Source organism: Neoarius graeffei, chromosome 4, assembly GCF_027579695.1.
Source record: "Neoarius graeffei isolate fNeoGra1 chromosome 4, fNeoGra1.pri, whole genome shotgun sequence".
NCBI lineage: Eukaryota > Metazoa > Chordata > Actinopteri > Siluriformes > Ariidae > Neoarius > Neoarius graeffei.
Genome location: NC_083572.1, coordinates 50,470,270 through 50,495,853, shown reverse-complemented (window position 1 = coordinate 50,495,853; position 25,584 = coordinate 50,470,270). Strand labels below are relative to the sequence as shown.

The window sequence follows — 25,584 nt, the reverse complement described above, 5'->3', positions numbered from 1 at the left end:
GCGATACTTTGTCTTCTGATTCAATATCGATACTCAAAATTCGAATATCGATATTTTTTCAAATAATAAATCATGTTTCAGACGGGTTGTAAATCCAGTACGACTTCTGCACCTCCGCTCCGCGAGGTGTCGCTGTGCCGCTCCCTCACTGCAAGGCACTCTTCATCTTCTCTTTTTTTCCCCCGGCGGTTGCAGTGAGGGGAAAAAAAACAAACAAGCATGGCTGTTAACGTAAACCTAGAGACGCCGCCGAACTTTAAGGCAGATGTTTGGAGGCACTTTGGATTCCAAAGGAAAGGAGAAAAAAACAGTGAGCCGGTGTTCTGTAAGGCTGCTGGGCCATAGAAGGTTCACGCTGCACGCTGCATGCTGCACACTACACGCTACACGCGTGTAAAGAAAAGTGGACAAACGTAGCATGACTTGCTCTGGGCCATAGAACGGCGTTCACGTTGCACGCTGCACACTTCACGCGTGAAGCATGAAATGAACATGCACACTTTTTTCTAGGCGTGAAGATGGAAATTCCAGTCAATGCATGCAGTCACCGCCGCGCCAGCCAATCAGAACGGGTCTAGGGAGATAACTCTATGCTTTCAGGGGAAAACTTCAGAAAAAATATAATTGAATGGTATAATTGAAAAATAGTTCTTCATCGGGATTGTCAAGCAGATTATAGAATGTTCGGTGAAATTCACCACGGGTTTCTCTCAGAAGGAAGTGTTCTCGGCTCCAAATTCTGTTCCTTTTTCTCTTCCTCTGTCTCAGTAAAAGCAGAATGAGGCAATCGTCGTCATCCGAAGAGTCCATATTGTTGGTTATTGTTGTATTACTCGGTCAAAGTAGAACAGACGCAACACGTGAACATCCAAGCATGAAGTTTAATGGCCCAGGGTCCGGTTCTTCACGTGAACGTGTAGCGTGTAGCGTGCAGCATGCAGCGTGCAGCGTGAATCTTCTATGGCCCAGCAGCCTAAAGTTATCCTACCTCTTGGATTTGTCCTACCAAGCCTACTGCGCATGCACAAAATCCAGGAGGGTAGGAAAATTCAACAGTAGTTTTGTCCTACCGATCAGCTGGGCTGATAGAAAATCGGTGAGTATTTCACGCATTTGCCGATTTTTATGTTTTGTGCGTATTGGTCGAGTCTTTGGCCGAGTCAAATAATTTGTAATGCCTTGTTTTGAATAATAAACCGGTCTGTATGAGAACTTGCTAATTCATGTGTTCTGCGCATGCGCAGTAGGCTTCGCGCATGCGCAGTAGGAGACTAAGGCTACGTTCACACTGCAGGCTGAAGTGACTCAAATCCGATCTTTTCGCCCATATGTGACCTGTATCCGATCTTTTATTGACAATATGAACGACACAGATCCGATTTTTTTCAAATCCGACCCAGGCCGTTTGGATATGTGGTCCTAATTCCAATCCCTATCCGCTCTTTTCATATGCGACTTCAGTCTGAACCGCCAGGTCGCATTCATCCGACTTACACGTCATCAACAAGCCACAAACGTCACTATTCTGCGCTGAAGTAGGCGGCGGGTCTCTCAAAAAAGTTACAACAACATGGCGCATAATCACGGGCGCAGATAGAGGGTGGGACTCGTCCCACCCAGATTTAAATTCACCTCGTTCGGTCCCCCCCACTTATAGGGAGGAAAAAACGTCTATGCTGTCTTTCTTTGCATAAGGCAAACCTCACGGAAAAATCAAAAGACTAATTACCATTCGGTTTATTGAGGTGCACAGCAGTGTATACATAGTTGCAACAACTCGCATAAAACAAAACAAAGACCGATATTCGGTTGGTTGAGCTGCGCAGACTGCACAGGTTGCGAGCTCGAGCTTGGTTGCTATGGTTACAAACAACAAGTTTGACAGGCATATCGGGGTTTGGGGTTGGTTTGCTGGCAGCTTTGTCCCCCCCCAGTTTTTTGTCCCTCCCAGTTCAAAAAACGTATCTGCGCCCCTGCGCATGACATCAATGCGAGGGACGCTTCGGGCTGTGAAGGTTCTGAATCTTCTCAATGGAAGGACGCAGAGGTTAGGGAGCTGATTTCCATTTGGTGGGATGCAGCTATTCAAGCTAGATTGGATGAGTCATACCGCAACCGGGCGGTTTTACTTCCGTAAACACTGGCCATGCTCACTGCGTGTGACGTCATCGTATCCTGCAATGCGCATGCGGAACACTTTTAGGTCGCTTTTCGTTAATACTGAGGATCACATACAAGTCGCATATATTTGTTAATGTGAACGACCTCACAAAAAAATCAGATTTCACAAAAAAATCGGAATTGAGCATTAAGCCTTGGAGTGTGAACGTAGCGTATGCTGCACACTGCACTTTTCAATGTGTTTCAGACAGTGTGTTGTTCCTGCAAAATAAGCACAAGTTAAATGTTCTCAGGTATATGTTCTCAAGTTTACAAAGAACAAATTGATATTAGTGTTAGCACTGAAATGTATGTGCAGTCTGCAGTGCAAGTTTTAAGTTTTCATAAAACAATTTGATTCTGCTTGTTAAGCAGCACTGATGTGTCCATGCTTACAGAAAAGTTGATAATACGAGCACAGAAATGGGAATTTTCTGTATGTTGTAGTGAAGCAACTCTTGGTTTTGCCAGCAGTGGAATAGAGACAAATATATGTCTGGCAAGAGTGTGTAGTTATGTATGTGAAATGTAATTTTACAGTGGTCAGTAAATTCTGATTTTCTTCAGTGACACAGATATCGTGATGTGGTTGAAATTTCTCGCAATATATCGATTATCGCAGAATCGCTGTACCGTGATATCGTTATCGTGGGCAAAATATCTCCATAGTATCGTATCGTGAGGTATCTGGTGATACCCAGCCCTAGCATTTACACGCACATCCAAATCGAGCTACTGTCGGTAATCGAGCTAAGGGTCCCAGCAGGGGTGCCAGAGAAATCCAATCCTACATGCACGCAAGGAAATCGAGCTATTGTGTGAGGTACATTGTGCACCCGAGCCACAGGTGGCGCTACACGCCCCATCGTGTTGGTACACTTCCGGTTGTCGTCATGAAGAGCTATTCAAGAGCATAAACAAAGTTATCAGTTCCGTGTTCACAAGAAGAATGACGACGAGGACAGCAACATCGAGAGATGTTGTTCCTCCTGACCTCTTCTGCTGCTTGCTGCTACTATTACTGTTGTCATGCCGACTGAGGCTGTTGTGTTTCCCACTTGTGGTCTCGTCACTCGTCACTTCCGGAAGGGGCAGTGCTGAAGTAAGTAGCTCGACTATGTAGCTCGATAGGGTTTACATGCACTAAGTAGCTCGGCTACAATCGCATAATCTAGGTCGCGTAGCTCGATTACGAGAAATCCAGTTCGGTTCGATTTCAGCCGAGCTAAGGTGTTTCCATGGCATTTAGAACTTCGATTTCAGTCGAGCTACGGCAGAAATTCGATTTTCTCTATGTGCATGTAAACGCACTGAGTGGGTGGATATTGACAACGATATACCGGTAATCTCCATCATTTGCATAACAGATGAAGAAATCATCTCCTCCGTTTGTGATCCTTTAACTCCATGAACTGCGATCGTGACTTGGAAGGAGAAATTCGTGATGAGGGAGAATATGCCTAAAATTTAAAGCAGTCCGGGATGACAAACTTCTTTGGCAAGTAAAATTAATGGAACACTAGTATCGAACTGTAACAGCTCGTATGCTGGGGCAATGAGCAACTGGGAGATGGATGCAACAGGTCAAGGTGGGTGTGTGGGTGTGTGTGTATATAAAAACATACACACAGTGGTGCTTGAAAGTTTGTGAACCCTTTAGAACTTTCTATATTTCTACATAAATATGACCTAAAACAATCAGATTTTCACACAAGTCCAAAAAGTAGATAAAGAGAACCCAGTTAAACAAATGAGATAAAAATATGATACTTGGCCATTTATTTATTGAGGAAAATGATCCAATATTACATATCTGTGAGTGGCAAAAGTATGTGAACCTCTAGGATTAGCAGTTAATTTGAAGGTGAAATTAGTCAGGCGTTTTCAATCAATGGGATGACAGTCAGGTGAGAGTGGGCACCCTGTTTTATTTAAAGAACAGGGATCTATCACAGTCTGATCTTCACAACACGTTTGTGGAAGTGTATCATGGCACGAACAAAGGAGATTTCTGAGGACCTCAGAAAAAGTGTTGTTGATGCTCATCAGGCTGGAAAAGGTTACAAAACCATCTGTAAAGAGTTTGGACTCCACCAATCCACAGTCAGACAGATTGTGTGTAAATGGAGGCAATTCAAGACCATTGTTACCCTCCCTAGGAGTAGTCGACCAACAAAGATCACTCCAACAGCAAGGTGTCTAATAGTCGACGAGGTCACAAAGGACCCCAGGGTAACTTCTAAGCAACTGAAGGCCTCTCTCACATTGGCTAATGTTCATGAGTCCACCATCAGGAGAACACTGAACAACAATGGTGTGCATGGCAGGGTTGCAAGGAGAAAGCCACTGCTCTCCAGAAAGAACATTGCTGCTTGTTTGCTGACGAGGTGTGTTCAATCAATGGGATGACATTGATCACGTGGACAAGCTAGAAGGCTATTGGGAAAATGTGGGGTTTTTGTTTGTTTGTTTTTTTGGACAGATGAGACCAAAATAGAACTTTTTGGTTTAAACGAGAAGTGTCATGTTTGGAGAAAGGAAAACGCTGCATTCCAGCATAAGAACCTTATCCCATCTGTGAAACATGGTGGTGGTAGTATCATGGTTTGGGCCTGTGTTGCTGCGTCTGGGCCAGGATGGCTTGCCATCTTTGATGGAACAATGAATTCTGAATTATACCAGCGAATTCTAAAGGAAAATGTCAGGACATCTGTCCATGAACTGAATCTCAAGAGAAGGTGGGTCATGCAGCAAGACAACCTTAAGCACACAAGTTGTTCTACCAAAGAATGGTTAAAGAAGAATGAAGTTAATGTTTTGGAATGGCCAAGTCAAAGTCCTGACCTTGATCCAATCGAAATGTTGTGGAAGGACCTGAAGCGAGCAGTTCATGTGAGGAAACCCACCAACATCCCAGAGTTGAAGCTGTTCTGTATGGAGGAATGGGCTAAAATTCCTCCAAGCCGGTGTGCAGGACTGATCAACAGTTACCGCAAACGTTTAGTTGCAGTTATTGCTGCACAAGCGGGTCACACCAGATACTGAAAGCAAAGGTTCACATACTTTTGCCACTCGTGGATATGTAATATTGGATCATTTTCTTCAATAAATAAATGACCAAGTATAATATTTTTGTCTCATTTGTTGACCTGGCTTCTCTTTATCTACTTTTAGGACTTGTGTGAAAATCTGATTGTTTTAGGTCATATTTATGCAGAAATATAGAAAATTCTAAAGGGTTCACAAACTTTCAAGCACGTGTGTTTGAGATATATAAATATAAAATCGTGTGTGTTTAGTTTACACACACACACACACACACACACACCAGCTTTGAGGTAACAAATTTCAAAGGGCTTTGGCATGAGCTACACTGCTTTAAGAGATCAGCAAGATGCACCAGAGATAAAGCATTCAGAGCTTTTAAGCATCATAAGTAGGATTTTGTAGTCAATATGGAAGTTAGTAGAAAGTCACATTTATAGTTAATGTGGAAATTAACAGTATTGGGATCAGACCAGGGCAGTGTGCTCTGACTGTCTTACTGGTAAGGATCTGTATCACTGCGTTCTGTACTAGCTGAGGCTTCCTTAAAGGTGATTCCCTCTGTGGTATTTGGAATACTTCCAGCCTATTTATCATCGCACCAAGTGCTGCACTTTCTAACTCTTCTGTTTCTTCACATGAGAAGGTGCTACACCAAGGTAGATGTTAGATGTGCATTTACCCCCACAATCATTCCTTTAACCTGGATTCAATCACAGGTCATTGCTATTCCATTAAGCTAAATACTGCCATGGTTCTGGTGGTATTTTCCCAGCATGGTTGCAGCCCAGTGTGATACTTGCTCATACCATAGCTCACAATGGTAAAACACTGCCGTTTGTGTCAGTTAAGAAATATAAACTCTTCTGTTTTTCTATAAACTGTATGCACTAGGACTGCACCGAATGATTATTGTTGTCAGTTAATGTTTTTTTTCTTCTGATTAATTCACGTAATCTAACAACTAATTTGTTTAGCTAATAAGCTCGTAAAAAAAATTGAGCTCTAACAAATACTGAAAAGTAAACACAACACTTTTATGATGTCAGTTTTTTGTCTAATAAAGTGCAACAAGTTAAAGCTAAAAATCTTTCCAAAAAAATTAAAATAATCAATTCCACTTCAGGAATAAAGGGCTGATAGCAAAAGTAGTCCTATTTAACAAAAATAAACTAGTGCAGTTTGCAGCAACACTGGAGATAAAAACTTGGGCAGCTTCAACTGGATATGAAAGCAGTAATCGGTGATGTCGCCCAAGAGAACACAAACCCTGCTTGCTTTTACTAAACCAGTCAGTGCGTTTACATGCACATCCAAATCGAGCTACTGTCGGTAATCGAGCTAAGGGTCCCAGCAGGGGTGCCAGAGAAATCCAATCCTACATGCACACAAGTTAATCGAGCTATTGTGTGAGGTACATTGTGCACCCGAGCCACAGGTGGCGCTACACGCCCCATCGTGTTGGTACACTTCCGGTTGTCGTCATGAAGAAGAGCTATTCAAGAGTATAAACAAAGTTATCAGCAGTGTTGCCAGATACTGCTGACGTTTTCCAGCCCAAAACATGTTCAAATCCGCCAAAATGCACTTAAAACCGCCCGATCTGGCAACCCTGGCAGTTCAGTGTTCACAAGTTCCGTGCTCAAGCTGTTAGGCTTGCTCTAACAGACTGCATGGCTACAAACTGTCCTGCGCAGACCACTGTTTTGTAAGACAACTTATTTTGCACAGTTGTATATTTTTCTAAAGTCCATTTTTTGCTTACAATTTAACTTTTATGTCTTAATAAACACACAAAGTTTAATTGTTTTGTTTTTATTGACATTCTTCAGATGTTGGATGGATATATATATATATATATATATATATATATATATATATATATATATATATATATATATGAATATATGAATGAGTGATTCCACGCTTATGGGTACTGAAATGGGGACATGAACTTATTCAACTAAAACCATTTCTTTTTTTACCATCAGGTCACAAAACATGTAATCTTTAATGAATGATGTGTTAAAAGATAACTTTAATTTTCTGAGATGTAATAAAAACATTTATATGCCAAAGTCAAGCCTATGAGTTCCAAAATGATGTCTGTTACATTACTTCTGTTATGATTGTCCATCTCGCGTCTGTTACAAATTAATTACAATCTAGCTATATACCATGTTAATCTTACTGAAAGAATGTGTATGTTTATTCTACTACACATGTTTATTAATTATATTTGCTAAAACATCACCTTCCTATGTTTCAAAAAGTAATTCTACATTGTTAAAATTGAGAATCTATATGTCCACAACACTTCTGTTACGTTCTGACTTTGGCATATAAATGTTTTTATTACATCTCAGAAAATTAAAGTTATCTTTTAACATATCATTCATTAAAGATTACATGTTTTGTGACCTGATGGTAAAAAAACAAATGGTTTTAGGTGAATTTTTAAAAATAAGTTCATGTACCCATAAGCGTGGAATCACTCTCTCTCATATATATATATATATATATATATATATATATATATATATATATATATCAGGGTTCTCACCAGGATTTTTTTTTAGCGTAATGGGTTATGGCGAGGGAGCGTAGCGACCGAGCGGGGGGATGGTGCGGAGATTTTGAAAAATCATGCCCAAAATTGGCCATATTTGACGTTCCTGGAGGGGATAAATTGCATTTTTTATGTTGTATATAAAATTCTTGTATTTAAATTCATATTTAAATTCTTGTTTCCACAACGGGTCGATGCCCGATTTTCTCCTGTTTTGGTTCGCCGTCTTCTGTTAACACCACGGGAGTAACTTTGATTGTAACCACTGTTAATTCTCTGATTTAAAGCCACAAGGGCGATCACGTTTGGCACATTGGAGCTGAATCCCATGACTAAAATCATATCATTAACCTCATTCTCACCTGTGAATTTCCAGCCTCTGCTCGTCTTCCTCCATCTCCTCCTCTATCTCCAACAGCGGGCTCTCCCCCACTAGGCCTACCTCCATCCTCTGCCCGTTTATCTGCTACCTCCTTTCCTCTGCCTCCTATGTCCTTTCCTTCATCTCCTCCAACCTCTCTTGTGCCTGTCTCCTTATAGAAATATAACGATGGATGGCATGCAGGCAGATTACCAGTGTGTTAATGTTAGCCACAGTGGGATCCAGTAAATTAGCGCTAATCATCCGATACGTGCGCCCTGTCATATTGCTAAACCTGCTTACAAAGTAGACGTTTTCATTCATCAAAGGGCTTTGGGTTAAGTTTTCAAGCGTGATGGAAAACCTGTAGAAGTGGTGCACTTACATTTCTAACTGTGAAGAAAGAGCGAATGTCTCTTTTTTTGCGAGGGGGTCCGTCATCCATTGTCATTCACCGAAGTCCAGCTCAAGAGAAAGTTATCGCCAGGATCTCTCTCTCTCTCTCTCTCTCTCTCTCGGAACTGATTTCCAGGCATGGGTTTCCTAACAAACGTAGGCTGATTTTGACACCTTGAAAACTGCTCAAGTGCGCAGGAAAAAAAAAACTTTTGGCGATGGTGATGAACAACTGAAAACAACCGTTACGCTATATTAAAAATTTAGCGTAGCGGGGGGAAATTACCGTTGCGGTCTGAAATTTTAGCGTAGCGGGCCGCAACCATATAAAGCGCTGGCGAGAACCCTGTATATATATATATCTCACACACACACACACACACACACACACACACACACACAAATACAGTGACTTGTTTATGTACACAATTCACAGCTATGCAACAGATGTATTTGGTGATACAGTAAGTGAGCTAAATTTTAACAGTGCAAACAATGCCACAAAAAGAAAAGATTCATGCCGTTGTCATGCCGACCGAGGCTGTTTTGTTTCCCGCTTGTGGTCTCGTCACTTCCGGAAGGGGCAGTGCTGAAGTAAGTAGCTCGAATACGTAGCTCGATAGGGTATACATGCACTAAGTAGCTCGGCAGAAATCGCATAATCTAGGTCGTGTAGCTCGATTCCGAGAAATCAAGTTTGGTTCAATTTCAGCCGAATTAAGGTGTATACATGGCATTTTGAACTTCGATTTCAGTCGAGCAACGGCAGAAATTCGATTCTCTCTATGTGCATGTAAACGCACTGTCAAGTTTTCACCAAGAGAAATGCTCAAGTTTTCATTTTAATATTGACTGTTTGCATTGCTGAGACATATAGTAAATGTTACTTGTTTTTAACTAGAATTTTCTGGGGGAAAAAAATGCACGCGCGCACAATGTATTGTTTCCGCTTCACTGTCTGTTATGTTAAAGCTAGACTGCCTTTTCAGATTTTTCAAGTGTAGGTCATAAAAAGAATTTTCCCTGACACCCAATTATTTTTGTTTAGTGGACCAAAAGCCACTGAATTCGAATCACAGACTTCCAATTTTATTTTTTATTTATTTATTTATTTTTTTAAAGGGAACAATTAATGAATTTTAGGGCCATGTGGCCCTAAGTTTACCCCCCGCTTCACCATGACCCAATTCAAAACACTACATTATGCATTATGTGGTGGGCTTTCCCTATTTGCGCAAGACATTGTAGGATACAAATATGAAACAGGAGAGAAAAATGGAGGATGTGACTGTGCAAATGAAATGTGAAAGACCGACTATAGTAACGGAAAGTGAGAAGAAAAGACGTTATGTTGCGAAGGAAAGGAAATGCAGAACGAAACTAATAAATATCGGTTGTCAGCGAGCAGCTTGGTGTGATCAGCTGTTCATTTAGCGACAGAATGATGTAACTGTTAGTGCATGGTCAAAAGTAAACCTGTAGTTGGCAGTAATGCAACACTGTGGATGCCAGCTGCCGTAAAACCCAGAAGAAGAAGGAGGGAAACCTGTGCATGTGCACGCGGACTTCCTCTGTCTGCTTGACTGCAAAAAAGGGAGCGATTTTCATGCACATTATTTGCTAGGGAATCCCCTCAAATTAAATAACTTCCCAGCCACAGAATGCCCTGGGTGGTGTTTGTTTTTATTTTATTTTTAAATTTATTTTTGTTTGTTTGTTTGTTTGTTTGTTTGTTTGTTTGTTTGTTTGTTTGTTTGTTTGTTTTTGGGGGGGATTATTACAGAAATAAAGATATCACAATGGCCAAGTTTCAGAGGGAACTAAATTTCACCGATTTTATGAAATCAAAAGGCCGTCTAGCTTTAAAGGTAGTGTGTACTTGCTTCTGGGATAGGCATGCAGACTGTGGTAGGTGGTGATGCAATACTAGTCAGGAAAATAAGTGACTGTAGAATGTAGCGGTTCTCCAAACAGCACTGTGCATCACAGAGCACCATGCAAGGAACATACTTAACATTAGACAAAAGAAATTAGAAACACATCTGTGAAGAATCTCAGCCATCCAGGTACATAGTAATCTGTGGTTGGTAGAAGAGAGCAACTAGACTTGCTTGAAGACTCTTGAAAACGTTTCGCCTCTCATCTGAAAGGCTTCCTCAGTTCTATCTGACTAATAGGGAGTATCCAGTATTTATCCTCTCATGGATCATCATAGAATCCGAATCAGAATGCTGATGGCTGCATTGTAGGTGGCTGATAAAAGATGTCATCGACACCCACCTCTGTTCAGTGATGGTCGTTCCAGGTTGACAATAATGAACGATCCTTTCTGACTAAGATGTCTGCCAGTTTTCTGAAGTCCTCTCATACTCCCGCACCAGTCGAAGGGATCTCATCCCAAAGTGCGTAGAAACATGTCTGTGAAGATTCTCAGTCATCCAGGTACATAGTAATCTGTGATTTGGTAGAAGGGAGCAACTGGACTTGCTTGAAGACTCTTGAAAATGTTTTGCCTCTCATCCAAAAGGCTTCCTCAGTTCTGTCTGACTATTGCAGCTTTTCTACTACCAACGCGGCTGAGTCGGGCTGAGCCGTGCCGTGCTGAGTTGGGCTGAGTCGAGCTGAGCGGGGCTGTTGGAGTTGCATTTCGACTACAACCGCGCTGAACCGTGCTGGCTGGAAGTGGGTGAACACATTGGGTGGAGTTAGCGAAAGTGGGTGGACGTCACGTGATGTCGTTAGGCGGCGCAAACAGTGACATCAGTGAGCTTTTAAGCGGTAGTCTCATGACCCGGATAGTAAACAATAAACATGGAGGACATGGTGTCGTTAGTGTTGCTGGTCTTGGTGCTGTGGCTTGTTGTCACCAACAACGCCAACAGATACTGGCAAGAGCGTATAGATGAGGCGAGACGCATAAGGCTGCAGAAATTCTCGTAATTCGTAATTATTCTTCTTCCGGGTTTACGGTGTTTACAGATCCCAGCGTGCTCGCGGGGCGTGTGTGGGCATGTGAGGACACTCCTCCTCACCAATCAGTGCACAGGGGAGCATCTGCTCACGCCCCCAGCCCCACTTGGCTCGCTTCAGCCCCACTCCAAAACCGTGCGAGTTTTGGGTGCTAAGCAGGGCTGAAGTGAGCTGAGTCGTGCTGCTCTGAGGTAGTCGAAACGCGAGCCGTGTTGGGCTGAAGTGAGCTGAAAAAGGGTAGTGGAAAAGGGCCATAATAGGGAGTATCAAGACAGAACTGAGGAAGCCTTTCGGGTGAGAGGCGAAACGTTTTCAAGAATCTTCAAGCAAGTCCAGTTGCTCTCTTCTACCAACCACAGATCAAGAAATTAGAATTTGCAGTGGAGGGGACCCTGGAATGCTCCAGATGCTCCTGCAAAGCTGTTCTACTCTTTCACATTTGCAAAGTGTATACAGCACAGTGTTTTTTACAATTGAAGAAAAATTTTCTTCATATGTTCGCAGACATTTGATGTCCGTGGCCTCTTGTAGCTCTCTTCCACCAGGAAAGTGCCAATGCAGAGTCATTTCTGCCTTGGTGCCGTTTGAGAACCAGCTCGCATTTCAATAAGTTTGAGAACCGAGCATGACGCAGCGGAAGTTGGGGTTATTTTGGTTGAAAATTTTACTGGGGTGACATTTTGCAGCGGAAAAAAATCTCATGCCTGTATGGTATGGTAGCCTGTCAGTGTCTGCTTACCTGTGATTGCAGCATCCAGGACCTGTGTATGAGTGAAAAATAAATAAATAAGAGTCAGGAAAGGGAGGGGGAATAAAGGCTGCTGCTTGATTGCTGGCTTTTGGATTTCTGATTGTGGCAAAGTGCAAGTGAGTCGTGCATGCAGCTTCCCACTGTCCTTTGTCCACCAGTAAAAGCCACTGCTTTACAGCCAAAAAAATTTGCACAACTTTGAGCAAAAGATGCTGTCCATGACATTGAGCTGAAACTGTTCCATGACTGAGAGAGGCAAAAAAAATACACACATGCAGAGGCACACAGCGGTTTCTGGGGGAGCAAAAAGATCGTGATGGCGTCTCTTCTATAGACCACTGTTGGCTCAACTTGTCCATTCCTTTGAGAAGCCTAGTGTTTTATCAAATTGCTGTTGAATTTCTTGCAGTAGCTCCTCACGTAGCTACTGACATAAGTGGTTCCAACTTTGGGACAAGAAATTCTGTGGTGTCATTCTGGTGCCAACTTTTTGGCACCAATGCCAGTCCTTTTTCTGTCAAAACGTGTGGTATCCGGTCCAGATTGGGCACAAGCACCGTCTGCGTGGAAAAGGGCAATTAAACAGGGGATCTGTGATGCCATCTTGCCCTCTTCAAAGTTTGGATTAACAGGACACATCAACATGCACAAACCTCATCAACGTATTTGTGTAAATGACTACGTCGTTTACAACCCCGATTCCAAAAAAGTTGGGACAAAGTACAAATTGTAAATAAAAATGGAATGCAATAATTTACAAATCTCAGAAACTGATATTGTATTCACAATAGAACATAGACAACATATCAAATGTCGAAAGTGAGACATTTTGAAATTTCATGCCAAATATTGGCTCATTTGAAATTTCATGACAGCAACACATCTTAAAAAAGTTGGGACAGGGGCAATAAGAGGCTGGAAAAGTTAAAGGTACAAAAAAGGAACAGCTGGAGGACCAAATTGCAACTCATTAGGGGTTGTTTTACAATCAGTGTACGCAAGCTAAAAATCACATTTAACACTTATCTTCAATATCAAAAGGCTTGACTAAATAAACTTGGTTGTTTATTGTAGCCCTGTGATGGCTCTATTTACCATGCAATAAAAAAAAATTTGATTACATTATTTTTGGTGAATGTATGCAGGGCTCTACAGTGCGCACATTTCACTCGCATTTGCAAGCGAATTTTTCAGCATGCGAATTGAATGACGAAAAAAAACACGCATTCGTGCGAGGGCTTCTTGCGGCCGACAATTTAGGAAAGCACTGAGCACAGACGCGACGAGTTTAACATTCTAAAATGTATCAAACGTTAAACTGCAAAGTATGTAAATCCAGCGCTGGATAGCCTACCTAATATAGTGTAACGAGTATTGTTGTATTGAGGTTTTTCACCCACGTGACCAAGTCATGTGATGCATCGTTAGGCTGCCATTTTGGACGTCACGGCTCGAATCAGTTTGAATGCGAGGAAGGCGACAAACGAAAAACATAAAAGAAAAAGAAGCAAGATGCAGAAAACACCTTCACTATCCAGCGACGTAGGGCATTTACAGGGCGAGCAGAGGGAGAGATATTTGCAAAAATTGAGGTTAGCTGGCTTAGAGAACGACGTTTACCTGCTTCCACCAGGATTGTTCACTGACGTACGGAAGTACACGAAGCCCTCGTCTTTACCTGACTTCGGCCCACATGATCTGTATACCTATGTCGTTAAAAACCCATCTCCGTACACAGGTATTGATCTGAAAGCGTATAAGAGTTTGGATGCCTACAAATATTTTGTGTCAGGCTGGGTAACATGCCTACATCAGCGGGTCGTCCCTGGAGCCGGTGGTCGCCATCTTATTACAGCTAAGGTTTGTTCACATTTTCATTTACTTTCGGTCCTCAGGATAAACAAAATGTTATTAAATGTCATTGAAATAACTTCTTAGTCTGTTGAGACATGGCCCGTTATAAATTTGCTGTTACCAGGCAATGACCAAGGAACTGTATTATTAGGGTCGGTGTCTGTGTTGTAGCAGTGTACTAGCAGCTAGCTGTTAGCACTAGCTAATGTCAACAACATAGTAGCTAGTACGTTACTGTAGCAATGTTTATGTTCAGTCATTTGGATGACTGTTAAAACCTTTCAGTCTCAAGTTTTTCCTTTACTGGATTTACTAGTTTACTGTAATTATGATCCGGCAGCTATTTACACCGGATCCAGTGTAAATAGCTGCCGGAGCGCGCTCCGGAACCTCGGCTGGAGCACTCCGGGAGCAAGCCGGAGCGTGCTGCTTAATTTGAGGGGGAGCAAGCTGGAGCGCGCTCCAGCAGCTATTTAGACTGGATCCGGTGTAAATAGCTGCCGGATCATAATTACAGTAAACTAGTAAATACAGTAAAGGAAAAACTTGAAACTGAAAGGTTTTAACAGTCATCCAAATGACTGAACGTAAACATTGCTACAGTAACATACCAGCTACTATGTTGTTGACATTAGCTAGCTTGACCTTCAAAATGGCGGACACCGGGGCGTCACGTGACCCTGTGACATCAGGTGAAATACCTCAATTGCGTGTGTGTGTTCTGCCTGTGCCTTGCTCCCTGTCTGTAGTTGCGTGCATTGCCCCTGTCTTGCACCTGCGGTGGTTCCCATGGCAGCCGGGGGGAGGGAAAAAGTTAAATTTTTTTTGCCGTTCTGCCACATCTTTCTGTGATTGCCCCTCTTTCCCACGGTTGTATGTTGTGGGTGTGGCATTAGGTGGGAAAAGTGCTTTTTTAGGGATTCATCAAATCATTCAACTGGGAGATAACTGAGAGCTGGTTCGGACCGAGCTGAGAAATATATTCGCTATGCAGAGAATAACGGCGTTTTTTAAAAGCAATTATGGTGGAAACAAGAATAAAAGAACGGACGAGGAAGAAAGTGTAGTGAAGAAAGCTAGAACGACGGGAGAAGGTGCGGGAAAATTATATAATGAGATGGAAAGCACACACCCCAGTGCAAACATTTAGATGGGAACATGCAACACAGCAGAAAACAAATAATATACAGTATAGACAAATGGTGCATGTCACAACACAGCAGAAAAACAAAGAATATATATACAACTGGGCGTGTTGAGTTGCAGATGTTAATTGCACATTAGTTATAGAAACTCAGTTCAGCTACAAAACTCAGGATATTGCACTGTATTTGGTATTGTATTGGGTATGGATGTAAAAGTGTAGAGAAATAAAATATACAAAAGCTATAAAAACTAAAAAGTTGCTCTGTGAGGTTGCACTGTAATAAGTATTGCACTGTATCAGGTAAGTGTGAGAATATTGTCCTTTTAGGTCCTTGTTGACGCATTGTTGCACCTGCCAGAAGTGGCATCAGTCAGTGCATGTAATTAGTCTTTTTCACATTACGTCACTTGCAGAAGAACCTCGCATCCATTTTCAGCCTTTTGAATGGAAGAAGAGGCGGCATGCTAATCTGCTGGCTAACAAGTAGCAACCATAGAAAGTCAGTAAACTTCCTTTCCAAAACAAGGCAGATAGGTGACTGGAATGGTCGCTAACAATACGTAATGATAAACAACAATGCACAATATTATCAATCTTATCTGTGAATGACAGTTTTGTTAACATGTGTTGCCGCCATATACTTCTTCCATTCAAAAGGCTGAAAACGGATACGAGTTCCCCTGCAAGTGACGTAATGTGAAAAAGGCTAATTGTTCAAGGTGGTTATGGCCTGTGGGGAAAAACTGTTTGAGTCTGTTGGTCCTTGCTTTGATGCACCTGTAACGCCTGCCTGAGGGCAGCAAGTCAAAGAACTCAGAGCCAGGGTGGGAGCTGTCCTTGATGATGTTGTTAGCTCTGCTGAGCTCTGCTCTCTGTTTAGCTACTGTTTGTTCATTCATTCAGTTGTTCGTTATTCATTTGTTTGTTCGTTCGTTCGTTCATTCATTCATTCTCAATTGAATTTTGCATTTTATGTGTTGGTGTGTCTAAGGTTTGCGCTGCAATAAACCTTTTAAAATGAAAACCTGCTTGTGCCCCCATTTTTTTTCCCTGTGCTCCTAAAATTTTTAACTTAGGAGCACGTGTGCTCCTGAAAAAAAAAAGCTATTGTAGAGCCCTGAATGTATGGTAATATATTTAGCAAAATTACTCGTGTCATTGAGAAAAAGTGCTTTTTTGACCACAGGTAGCTCCAAAAGGGATGCACTTAAATCATTCTTTATACCATAAAACAAATATTTGGTTCCATATCATTGGAAACATAGTTAAGTTTTAATGTTGAATGCCAGTAAGTTTTCAGACTATTTTGATCAAATTAGTATGTAATTGTGTCAAAAAAATGTCCTCTCCGAGACAGCTAATTTTCAATAAAAGAACATATCTAAAATGATTATTTTCATCCTAAAATGTGGTCAAGATATTGGGACATAAATATTAGAGACAACTAACACAAAGCTTATAGCCTTATATTTAAAAGCACTATGGAAGCAGTGGATTCTGAATTGTCAAAAAAAAAGTCCTTTCCGAGAATCACTTCATTTGTTTCTCCCAGCCCTGCTTACAGCTACACTTAATCTTCTTTATCTTACAGCAGATTACACAAAACTACCATACACGTCAAAAATTACCTGAAATCTGTTCTTTAACTTGTCCTTCACTTAAAAACTGGCACAAGAACCAGTTTGAATCAATTTGAATTTTGGACCCCTGTGACACAGACTTTGTACCCTGATTGTAAAACAACCCTTAGGTCAATTGGCAATAGGTCATTAATGTGACTGGGTATAAAAAGAGCATCTTGGAGTGGCAGCGGCTCTCAGAAGTAAAGATGGGAAGAGGATCACCAATCCCCCTAATTCTGCGCCGACAAATAGTGGAGCAATATCAGAAAGGAGTTCGACAGTGTATAATTGCAAAGAGTTTGAACATATCATCTACAGTGCATAATATCATCAAAAGATTCAGAGAATCTGGAAGAATCTCTGTGCGTAAGGGTCAAGGCCGGAAAACCATACTGGGTGCCCGTGATCTTCGGGCCCTTAGACGGCACTGCATCACATACAGGCATGCTTCTGTATTGGAAATCACAAAATGGGCTCAGGAATATTTCCAGAGAATATTATCTGTGAACACAATTCACCGTGCCATCCACCGTTGCCAGCTAAAACTCTATAGTTCAAAGAAGAAGCCGTATCTAAACATGATCCAGAAGCGCAGACGTCTTCTCTGGGCCAAGGCTCATTTAAAATGGACTGTGGCAAAGTGGAAAACTGTTCTGTGGTCAGACGAATCAAAATTTGAAGTTCTTTATGGAAATCAGGGATGCCGTGTCATTCGGACTAAAGAGGAGAAGGACGACCCAAGTTGTTATCAGCGCTCAGTTCAGAAGCCTGCATCTCTGATGGTATGGGGTTGCATTAGTGCGTGTGGCATGGGGAGCTTACACATCTGGAAAGACACCATCAATGCTGAAAGGTATATCCAGGTTCTAGAGCAACATATGCTCCCATCCAGACGACGTCTCTTTCAGGGAAGACCTTGCATTTTCCAACATGACAAGGCCAAACCACATACTGCATCAATTACAGCATCATGGCTGCGTAGAAGAAGGGTCCGGGTACTGAACTGGCCAGCCTGCAGTCCAGATCTTTCACCCATAGAAAACATTTGGCGCATCATAAAACGGAAGATACGACAAAAAAGACCTAAGACAGTTGAGCAAGTAGAATCCTACATTAGACGAGAATGGGTTAACATTCCTATCCCTAAACTTGAGCAACTTGTCTCCTCAGTCCCCAGACGTTTACAGACTGTTGTAAAGAGAAAAGGGGATGTCTCACAGTGGTAAACATGGCCTTGTCCCAACTTTTTTGAGATGTGTTGTTGTCATGAAATTTAAAATCACCTAATTTTTCTCTTTAAATGATACATTTTCTCAGTTTAGACATTTGATATGTCATCTGTGTTCTATTCTGAATAAAATATGGAATTTTGAAACTTCCACATCATTGCATTCCGTTTTTATTTACAATTTGTACTTTGTCCCAACTTTTTTGGAATCGGGGTTGTAAGTCATTTAGTCAGCTCTCACAAGAAATTAAAAAGTTGGACCGGGGTCTTAAATCTTATTCAGTTAAAATTAGGCTAAATAAAAAGCCTCAACTTGAAACAGTCTAGTCTGGATTTCTTTTTCTGTCAACGCTTCAAGGGGTAGATCTTGCTTGCCATCTAGGCAGAGGTCAGGGATCTCGGGCATAAAAAGGTTGGTGACCACTGACTTCAGGGATCCCAGACGTCCGCTATTTAGCGGAATTCCGCTATTTTCTAGCGAAAGTGGGTTTTTTTTAAATCTCTTGTATATCCATTAAAAATATGTTTAAGTAAAATGACCAGCAGAATACGTTCTGATTTGGTTTGCTTGTTTAGTGATGTTTTCGTCGGCTTCATTTGTTCTCGTTGACATTCGGGAACACTCGGAAGTTAAATTGATGTAAATACCGCGAGGCTGTACGGGATAGAACGAGAAAACAATATGGCTGCGCCCATTTGCTAGAAAACATGTTTTAACTCCGTTTGTGCTTTTGTTTCTAATGCGTTGAACTTAATTCAGAGCACTGCAGGAACATCAGAAAAGCAGAAGGAAAGATCAGAGAAACAAAAGCAGAGAAAACTGGAGGAAAGACAGAATGCACCCCAGAAAAGAGCATTAAATTCCTTTGCAGTGAAACCTTTCAAAAAGGGAGGTTTAAATCAAATATCTCCAGTATTTGCTGTACATATGTATATATCTAATATTACTGAATCATTAATTTCTGCTCATATTCGTGATTTTTGAAAAATGAATGTGGCTTATATTAGACTAGTTTTGACATTTAACTTGAAACAAAAAAATAAACAAATGAGATGAACTATGGATACTATTGTTATTATAACAAAATCAGTGGAATATTTAGGCAAGTATATTCTTCAAAGCTACATTTTCGTCTAATTTTTATAATTTTTTTTTTTTGCCACTTATGTCATTGATTACAAAATATGGCATCAAATAGATACACATTATTGTTAAGTTATGTTGCTTTTCTATGTTAAATCCATGTAAAAAATGTGTTCTATAGCATCTTTAAATGTTAAAATCTCAACAGCTTCAGGCAGCCCCCTTGACCCCTGCTGATAGTTTCTTACATTCCTCTATTTTTTTCAATTAATGCTGGGATCCCTGTGACTTATCGTCTACAACAGTGTTTTTAATATAATAATAAGAATAATATTAACAACCACTAATTATAATTAGTAGTAATAGTAATTATTATTGATTATTACTACTTATGAATTAGTGATTAATAAGTACTAGGGATTATTAAATGTTATAAAATTAAGCTATTAAAATTATTACAAATAATTATTAAAACGTCGTAATTGGTAGAATACAAACACATACTCATGGATTATAGATAATTTGTTAAAATAGTGAACATTGAAAATCACTATACTGCTACTATTAATAATAATAAACAATAATACTACTAGTAATACTTGTTGTTAATGTTATTATTAATATTATCAGTTCAATTGTTATATCAATGTTCACTATTAAAAACAAATTATCTATAATCCATGAATAATTGTTTGTATCACTACTACTAATAATAATTACTACTTTTTTAATAATAATTTTAACTAATCTTAACTCAATTTTATAGCATTTTAATAATCACTACTTATTGTTTATTAGTATAATTTAGTAGTTGATTATTAAATTACATTTTGATAATCACTGCTTATTAGTTAAGTAGTAATTAATAATACTGAATTATAATAATTGCTACTCTAATATAGCTAATAAGTAGTGATTATTAAAATGTTATAAAATTGAGTTAATTTTTTAAAATTATTATTGAAAAAGTAGTTATTATTATTAGTAGTAATACAAACAATTATTCATGGATTATAGATAATTAATGATTATTTTTGAATAATGAACATTGATATAACAATTGCACTGATGATAATTACAGTTATTACAACACATTGATTGATAATGGTTATGAAAGGTGACAGTTGTTTTTCTGTGTTTAATGTAACGCTCTGATGATTGTATGACTGTATAAACAGGTTTATGCTGTTACCTGCTATAATGCAGAAGATACTCGAGAACTTCCTCAGCCAGCTGTGTACTGTACCACACTCAGACTGCTTTTGCTGTCGGACACAAACTCGCACATCATCAAAGATAATCTTTGGGGATTGAAATAATGCCGGCTAAGGTTGTTCACCTGGTTCTACTTGCCGTTTATTGTTTTCATTTTTGAAATGATTCATGGTGTTTTCTCCAGTAAACCCCAGTCTTCTCCTTGCTGCTACAGTAGTTCTGCAGGCCCAGAACACACGACTTTGCTTCAGCTGTTTGTGTGTCTAACAGTTGCCATTGATGCACCCTGTTGTTCACCAATTGTGTGCATTCTTCTTAAAAAGTTAGTAAAAAAAACTATTACAGAAAGCAGTTTTAAGTTGTCATATTTATCATTTTCTTTGCCATGGTACAGTCTTAATTTTTCCATTTAGAGGTCTTGAAAAGGTCTTAAAAGTCTTTAAATTTGTACTTGAAAAATGTGCAGATACCCTGGATTCAGTCTGTGTTGTGGACCGTCACAAATCGCTCTGTTACAAATGCATTTTCTGTATGTGCTACTTTTGTTTACCCACCACCATGGCTGGTAGTTTTAGCAAATTCATCCACCACTATGCAAAATCGCCAACATTTGGTGCTAATTTCCAACACTGGAATGCCTTAGACTTTTTAGTGGTATACAGCCTTAGTATTTCCCCATTACAGGTACATTCAGCATTCTTGTCTTGTCTACTGAAGTAACGGCACCTTTCTGTTTTGGTTTCTTCTTGTTCCTTTTATATTTGCACTGCAGCAGCCGCGTTCTCTTCCAGCAAAATGTTTATTCAAATCAGAATGCCAGTTTGATCACAGAGAGGAAATGGATGATTCCCTTTTGCCTTAGTATTCATATTAATATATTACATGCTGTCTTTTATATTGTGTAGGATCAGAGTCGTGGCCTCCAGGCGTCTGTCTGAAGTACATTGGTGGAGACCAGTTTGGTCACGTGAATATGGTGATGGTTAGGTCTCTGGAGCCGCAGGAAATCTCAGACGTCAGTGTCCAGATGCACAGTCCGGCCAATCCAGGCATGTACCAGGGCCAGTGGAGAATGTGTACAGCCACTGGACTCTTCTATGGAGGTGAGGCATCACACTCAGAAGATACTTAAGTCAGTTCTTATACACAATGCCATTTTTCCTCTGTTAAAGCCATTTGCAAAAGAAATAAACATGAAATATGCCATGGCTGTCCGTGTATTTGGCAAGGTATTTTTAAAGGTGACCTACCTCTTTTCCACAGGTTGACATGGTTACGGCCCTGCTCATGCTATTAGTCCCACTCCAGAAAAAATGTCATGTCTAAGCTCCTATTAGATCATGTTAGATATTTGTCACCAAAAGCACATGTCCTAATAGGGTCATTCGACGTAGGGCTGGGCAAAAAATCGATACGATTTAAAAATCGAGTGGGCACGTCAAATCGATTTGATTTTTTTTTTTTTTTTAAGAAACTCTAGTTTAAGATTTTTTTTTTTAAATCCCCTGTCCCCATACAGTTTATATTTCCAAGCGCACAGCGCACGCATCTCATTTTTACATTCGCCAAGACCCCTCGAGACTTTCCGTAATGCACTTCCTGCAGTGCGTTTCTCTCGTCCCCCAGTAACATCACATGCACAAACAAACATGGCGACAGAAACAAACAGCGAGAAAGAGGGGCTCCTGCCCAAAAAATGTCCCACAACGTCGGTAATTTGGAATTGGTATGGTTTTGCAGCATCTGATGAATGCCAAACAACACCTCGTTGTAAATTGTGTCTGAAAGCGGTTGTCGTGAGTGGTAGCAGCACGACCAGTTTGTTTCAGTATTTGAAGCGAAAACATCCGGCAGAGTGGGAGAAATGCTGCCTTCTTCGACAAGAAAACTTTAACACTGGCTCTAATACTAACACTGTAAAGCAAACTACTCTCCCTCAAAGCTTTTCAAGCTGTGTACCATATGAAAAGAGCGGAGCAAGGTGGAAAGCAATCATGGATGCGATTTAGTAGTTAATTGGAGCACAAGTCTATGAAACTACAGTGCACAAGCACTTTTTTCAGCTGAATACTGTGATTGTAGACTGAAGCACTTATTTTTCTCAAAATAAATTTATATTTTGGAAATAAATTTACAGTGAATAGTTATTTCATTTTAAAATGGGGGGCGCATCGAAACAAATCGAATCGTGAATCGAGTTTTTTATGAAAAAACCGAAGATTTTTTTTGGGGGGGTGAATTGCCCAGCCCTAATTCGACGTCAATTCAATCTGAGCCCGCGCACTTAGGTCTCAAAAAATTCTGGAAAAAATCACCAGATGTACCCATGTTACCTAGGAGAAACACTGTAAATGTATTTGAATGTAAGATGTATACTTTCCATGTTACAGCCAGTTTTACTGGGGGAGGGGGGGGTCAATTTTGTTCAGACTTTTTTTTGTTGTTGTTGTCAAAGTTCACAAGCCCATAGCTCAAGAACTAAACCATGTAGGAGGCTTAAATTTTGCATGCTGGTACATAAATAGGAATAGTATGTAGCAAAACTGTCATTTTGGGTCTGGATGATCCTGCATGGTCATAGCACTCCCTCAAAGATGATCAAAATTTTATTGGAGTTTTTGGCTGCACTCTGTTTAGGCCTTCAGAAGACATGTTTTTTAAGCATGCACCGATACCGATACTGGCATCGGCATCGGCCCCGATACTCCACTAATGTACTCGTACTTGTCAAACAGTTGCCGATACCATGAACCGATACCAGTGCCGATCCCATGCGCCGATACCAATGTTCCCCGCAGCGCTTTTTGTTCCATTCGAGAGAAAAAAAAAAAACTGAAGCATTGTTGAGCTCAGGCTTGAGCATAATATGATAGGCTATACCATGCGCCGATAGTGTTCCGTGAAGCGCCTTTTGCCAGCGTCCGTTCGAGGAAAAAAAGCCTCTCCCAGGAAAAAAATTGTAAATCTCAAGCATTGAGCGTAGGCTAATTTCGTCAGAAGACAAAAAAAATTGTTCGACAACAACCCATTTTTCCATGACGAAGATGTGTTTGTGTAGTCATGAAACAGTGCCGTAGAGCTGTGCAATATATCGTATTTTTATCACGATATCGATATTGGTGTCAAACGATATCAAAATTCATAATATCGATATGAAACGATTTTTTGTCATTTGTCGAAAGGGACGTGCACAATATTTCTACAATGGCAATAAAACAACAATAACATTGACGTGACAGTAAGGTAAAACGAACCCTTCTGTCCCCTAAGGCACACCGTAGCCTTGCATACATCCATTCTACTCCCGCGATATCTCCGCAACAGTAAAAAATCAGTTCTTCTGTTTTCATACGTGTCGGGTGATTTGATATATTGATTTCTTAATATGTTGTTTGATTTGCTTGCTAATAGTTATAATAATACAATTAACATATATCTCATCTCATCTCATTATCTCTAGCCGCTTTATCCTTCTACAGGGTCGCAGGCAAGCTGGAGCCTATCCCAGCTGACTACGGGCGAAAGGCGGGGTACACCCTGGACAAGTCGCCAGGTCATCACAGGGCTGACACATAGACACAGACAACCATTCACACTCACATTCACACCTACGCTCAATTTAGAGTCACCAGTTAACCTAACCTGCATGTCTTTGGACTGTGGGGGAAACCGGAGCACCCGGAGGAAACCCACGCGGACACGGGGAGAACATGCAAACTCCACACAGAAAGGCCCTCGCCGGCCCCGGGGCTCGAACCCAGGACCTTGTTGCTGTGAGGCGACAGCGCTAACCACTACACCACCGTGCCGCCCCCAATTAACATATATTTACGTCATATTTTTGGATGTGGGACTGGGTAATGTAAAAATGGCATCTACAGAAGAAAACAAGCACAACAATATTAGCACATATCCAGCTTGCTAGCTGTGTTAGATGTGTTAAACCGTGTGGATTTAAGTGGAATAATTGCGAGTCGTCCTGTGGTCAAGGCAGCGTTTTAAGGTAAGACAATTTGGTTATTAATGTTGCCCGCCGCGGCATGTTTACTTGGGTTCATTTGATTTTGACTTGTGCATCTGCAGCTAGCATCATGCTTTGAAGTAGGTTCTGCTAAGGACGGGTTTATTGCGCGATGTAGACGGACTCGGATGTAATTACATTGTTATTAAAATTCCGTGCGCTTAAAACGGTGTCCCCCTGCTAATCATGTAGCCCTAATCATGTGTTGCTTTTACTTTTCCTAATGGCGAGTGAAATATCTCTGCAAATGGTATTTCAATGCTGACATGCCAAAAAGATAGCGGAGTCCACATTTGGAAGATGAAGGAAGAGAAGCCTATTTTCATGTATGTTAATTCTTAAGGACTTGTCTCTATATTGTGCGTGTTTAATGTTGGTGTCTTAACAACACACAAGCTTACGTTGTAGTGTGTGTGTGTGTGTGTGAGAGAGAGATTTTATCCTTGGCTGGCTACGAGCCAGTGTGGACGTTACGCAGTAATCACTGGTAATACCAGCGCTGGCTCCATCCTCTGTGATCGGAAATGTTGAGTGAGGAGAACGTGAGCCTTGTGCAGGCGATAGGACCTATGCAAAGTACGCGCTTGCACAGTAAATAGTTTAAGTAAAAGGTGTTTCAGGGTACAACGGGAAGGGTTGACAGGTAGCCTATGAGGCCTGTACTATAAAAATGTGGCCCGGTGCCTCAGGTGTTGATGATCAGGGCTTTAAAAAAAAGGTGTATAAATATCGTTTTAAAAATCGCGATATCGATATTTACTGAAAAAATCGTGATATTGATTTTTTCCAATATTGAGCAGCCCTACAGTGCCGTCACAACATCTTTCCCCAACACTGTCATTTTAAACATCTCTCCACACTCCACTCCCTTTCGCTGCCATACGCAGATAGGCGTACGCTAAGATCCCCAACGTTGTCCTTTTTTTAATGTTGGCTATTCGCCTAGGTAAGGGTTTTGTAGGACAGGCTACTCACTAACAAACAAATGAAAATCGGATTTTTGTATAGGTGAATCCAACCGGCAGAGTTTTTAAGTACGAGTCCAACCGGGAGAGTTTAAGAGTGAAGAGTGAGAGAGAGAGCTTTAAGAAATGGCTGATTTGAGTTTTCCAACTTGTTTCAGTTGAGGGCAATGCTAAGACCAAGGAAATTGACGTCCCA

At 40.7% G+C, this 25,584-nt stretch overlaps 1 protein-coding gene across 1 annotated transcript in view; it reads left to right on the top strand.

Annotated features, from left to right (window-relative positions):
• The window catches only part of ilrun (inflammation and lipid regulator with UBA-like and NBR1-like domains), a 109,969-nt gene that overhangs the window by 25,431 nt on the left and 58,954 nt on the right, over positions 1-25,584 (top strand). Inside the window, exon 3 of the mRNA XM_060918236.1 lies at positions 21,308-21,505. Coding sequence (XP_060774219.1) covers positions 21,308-21,505 — 198 coding nt within the window. The remainder of the gene's footprint in view (positions 1-21,307; positions 21,506-25,584) is intronic.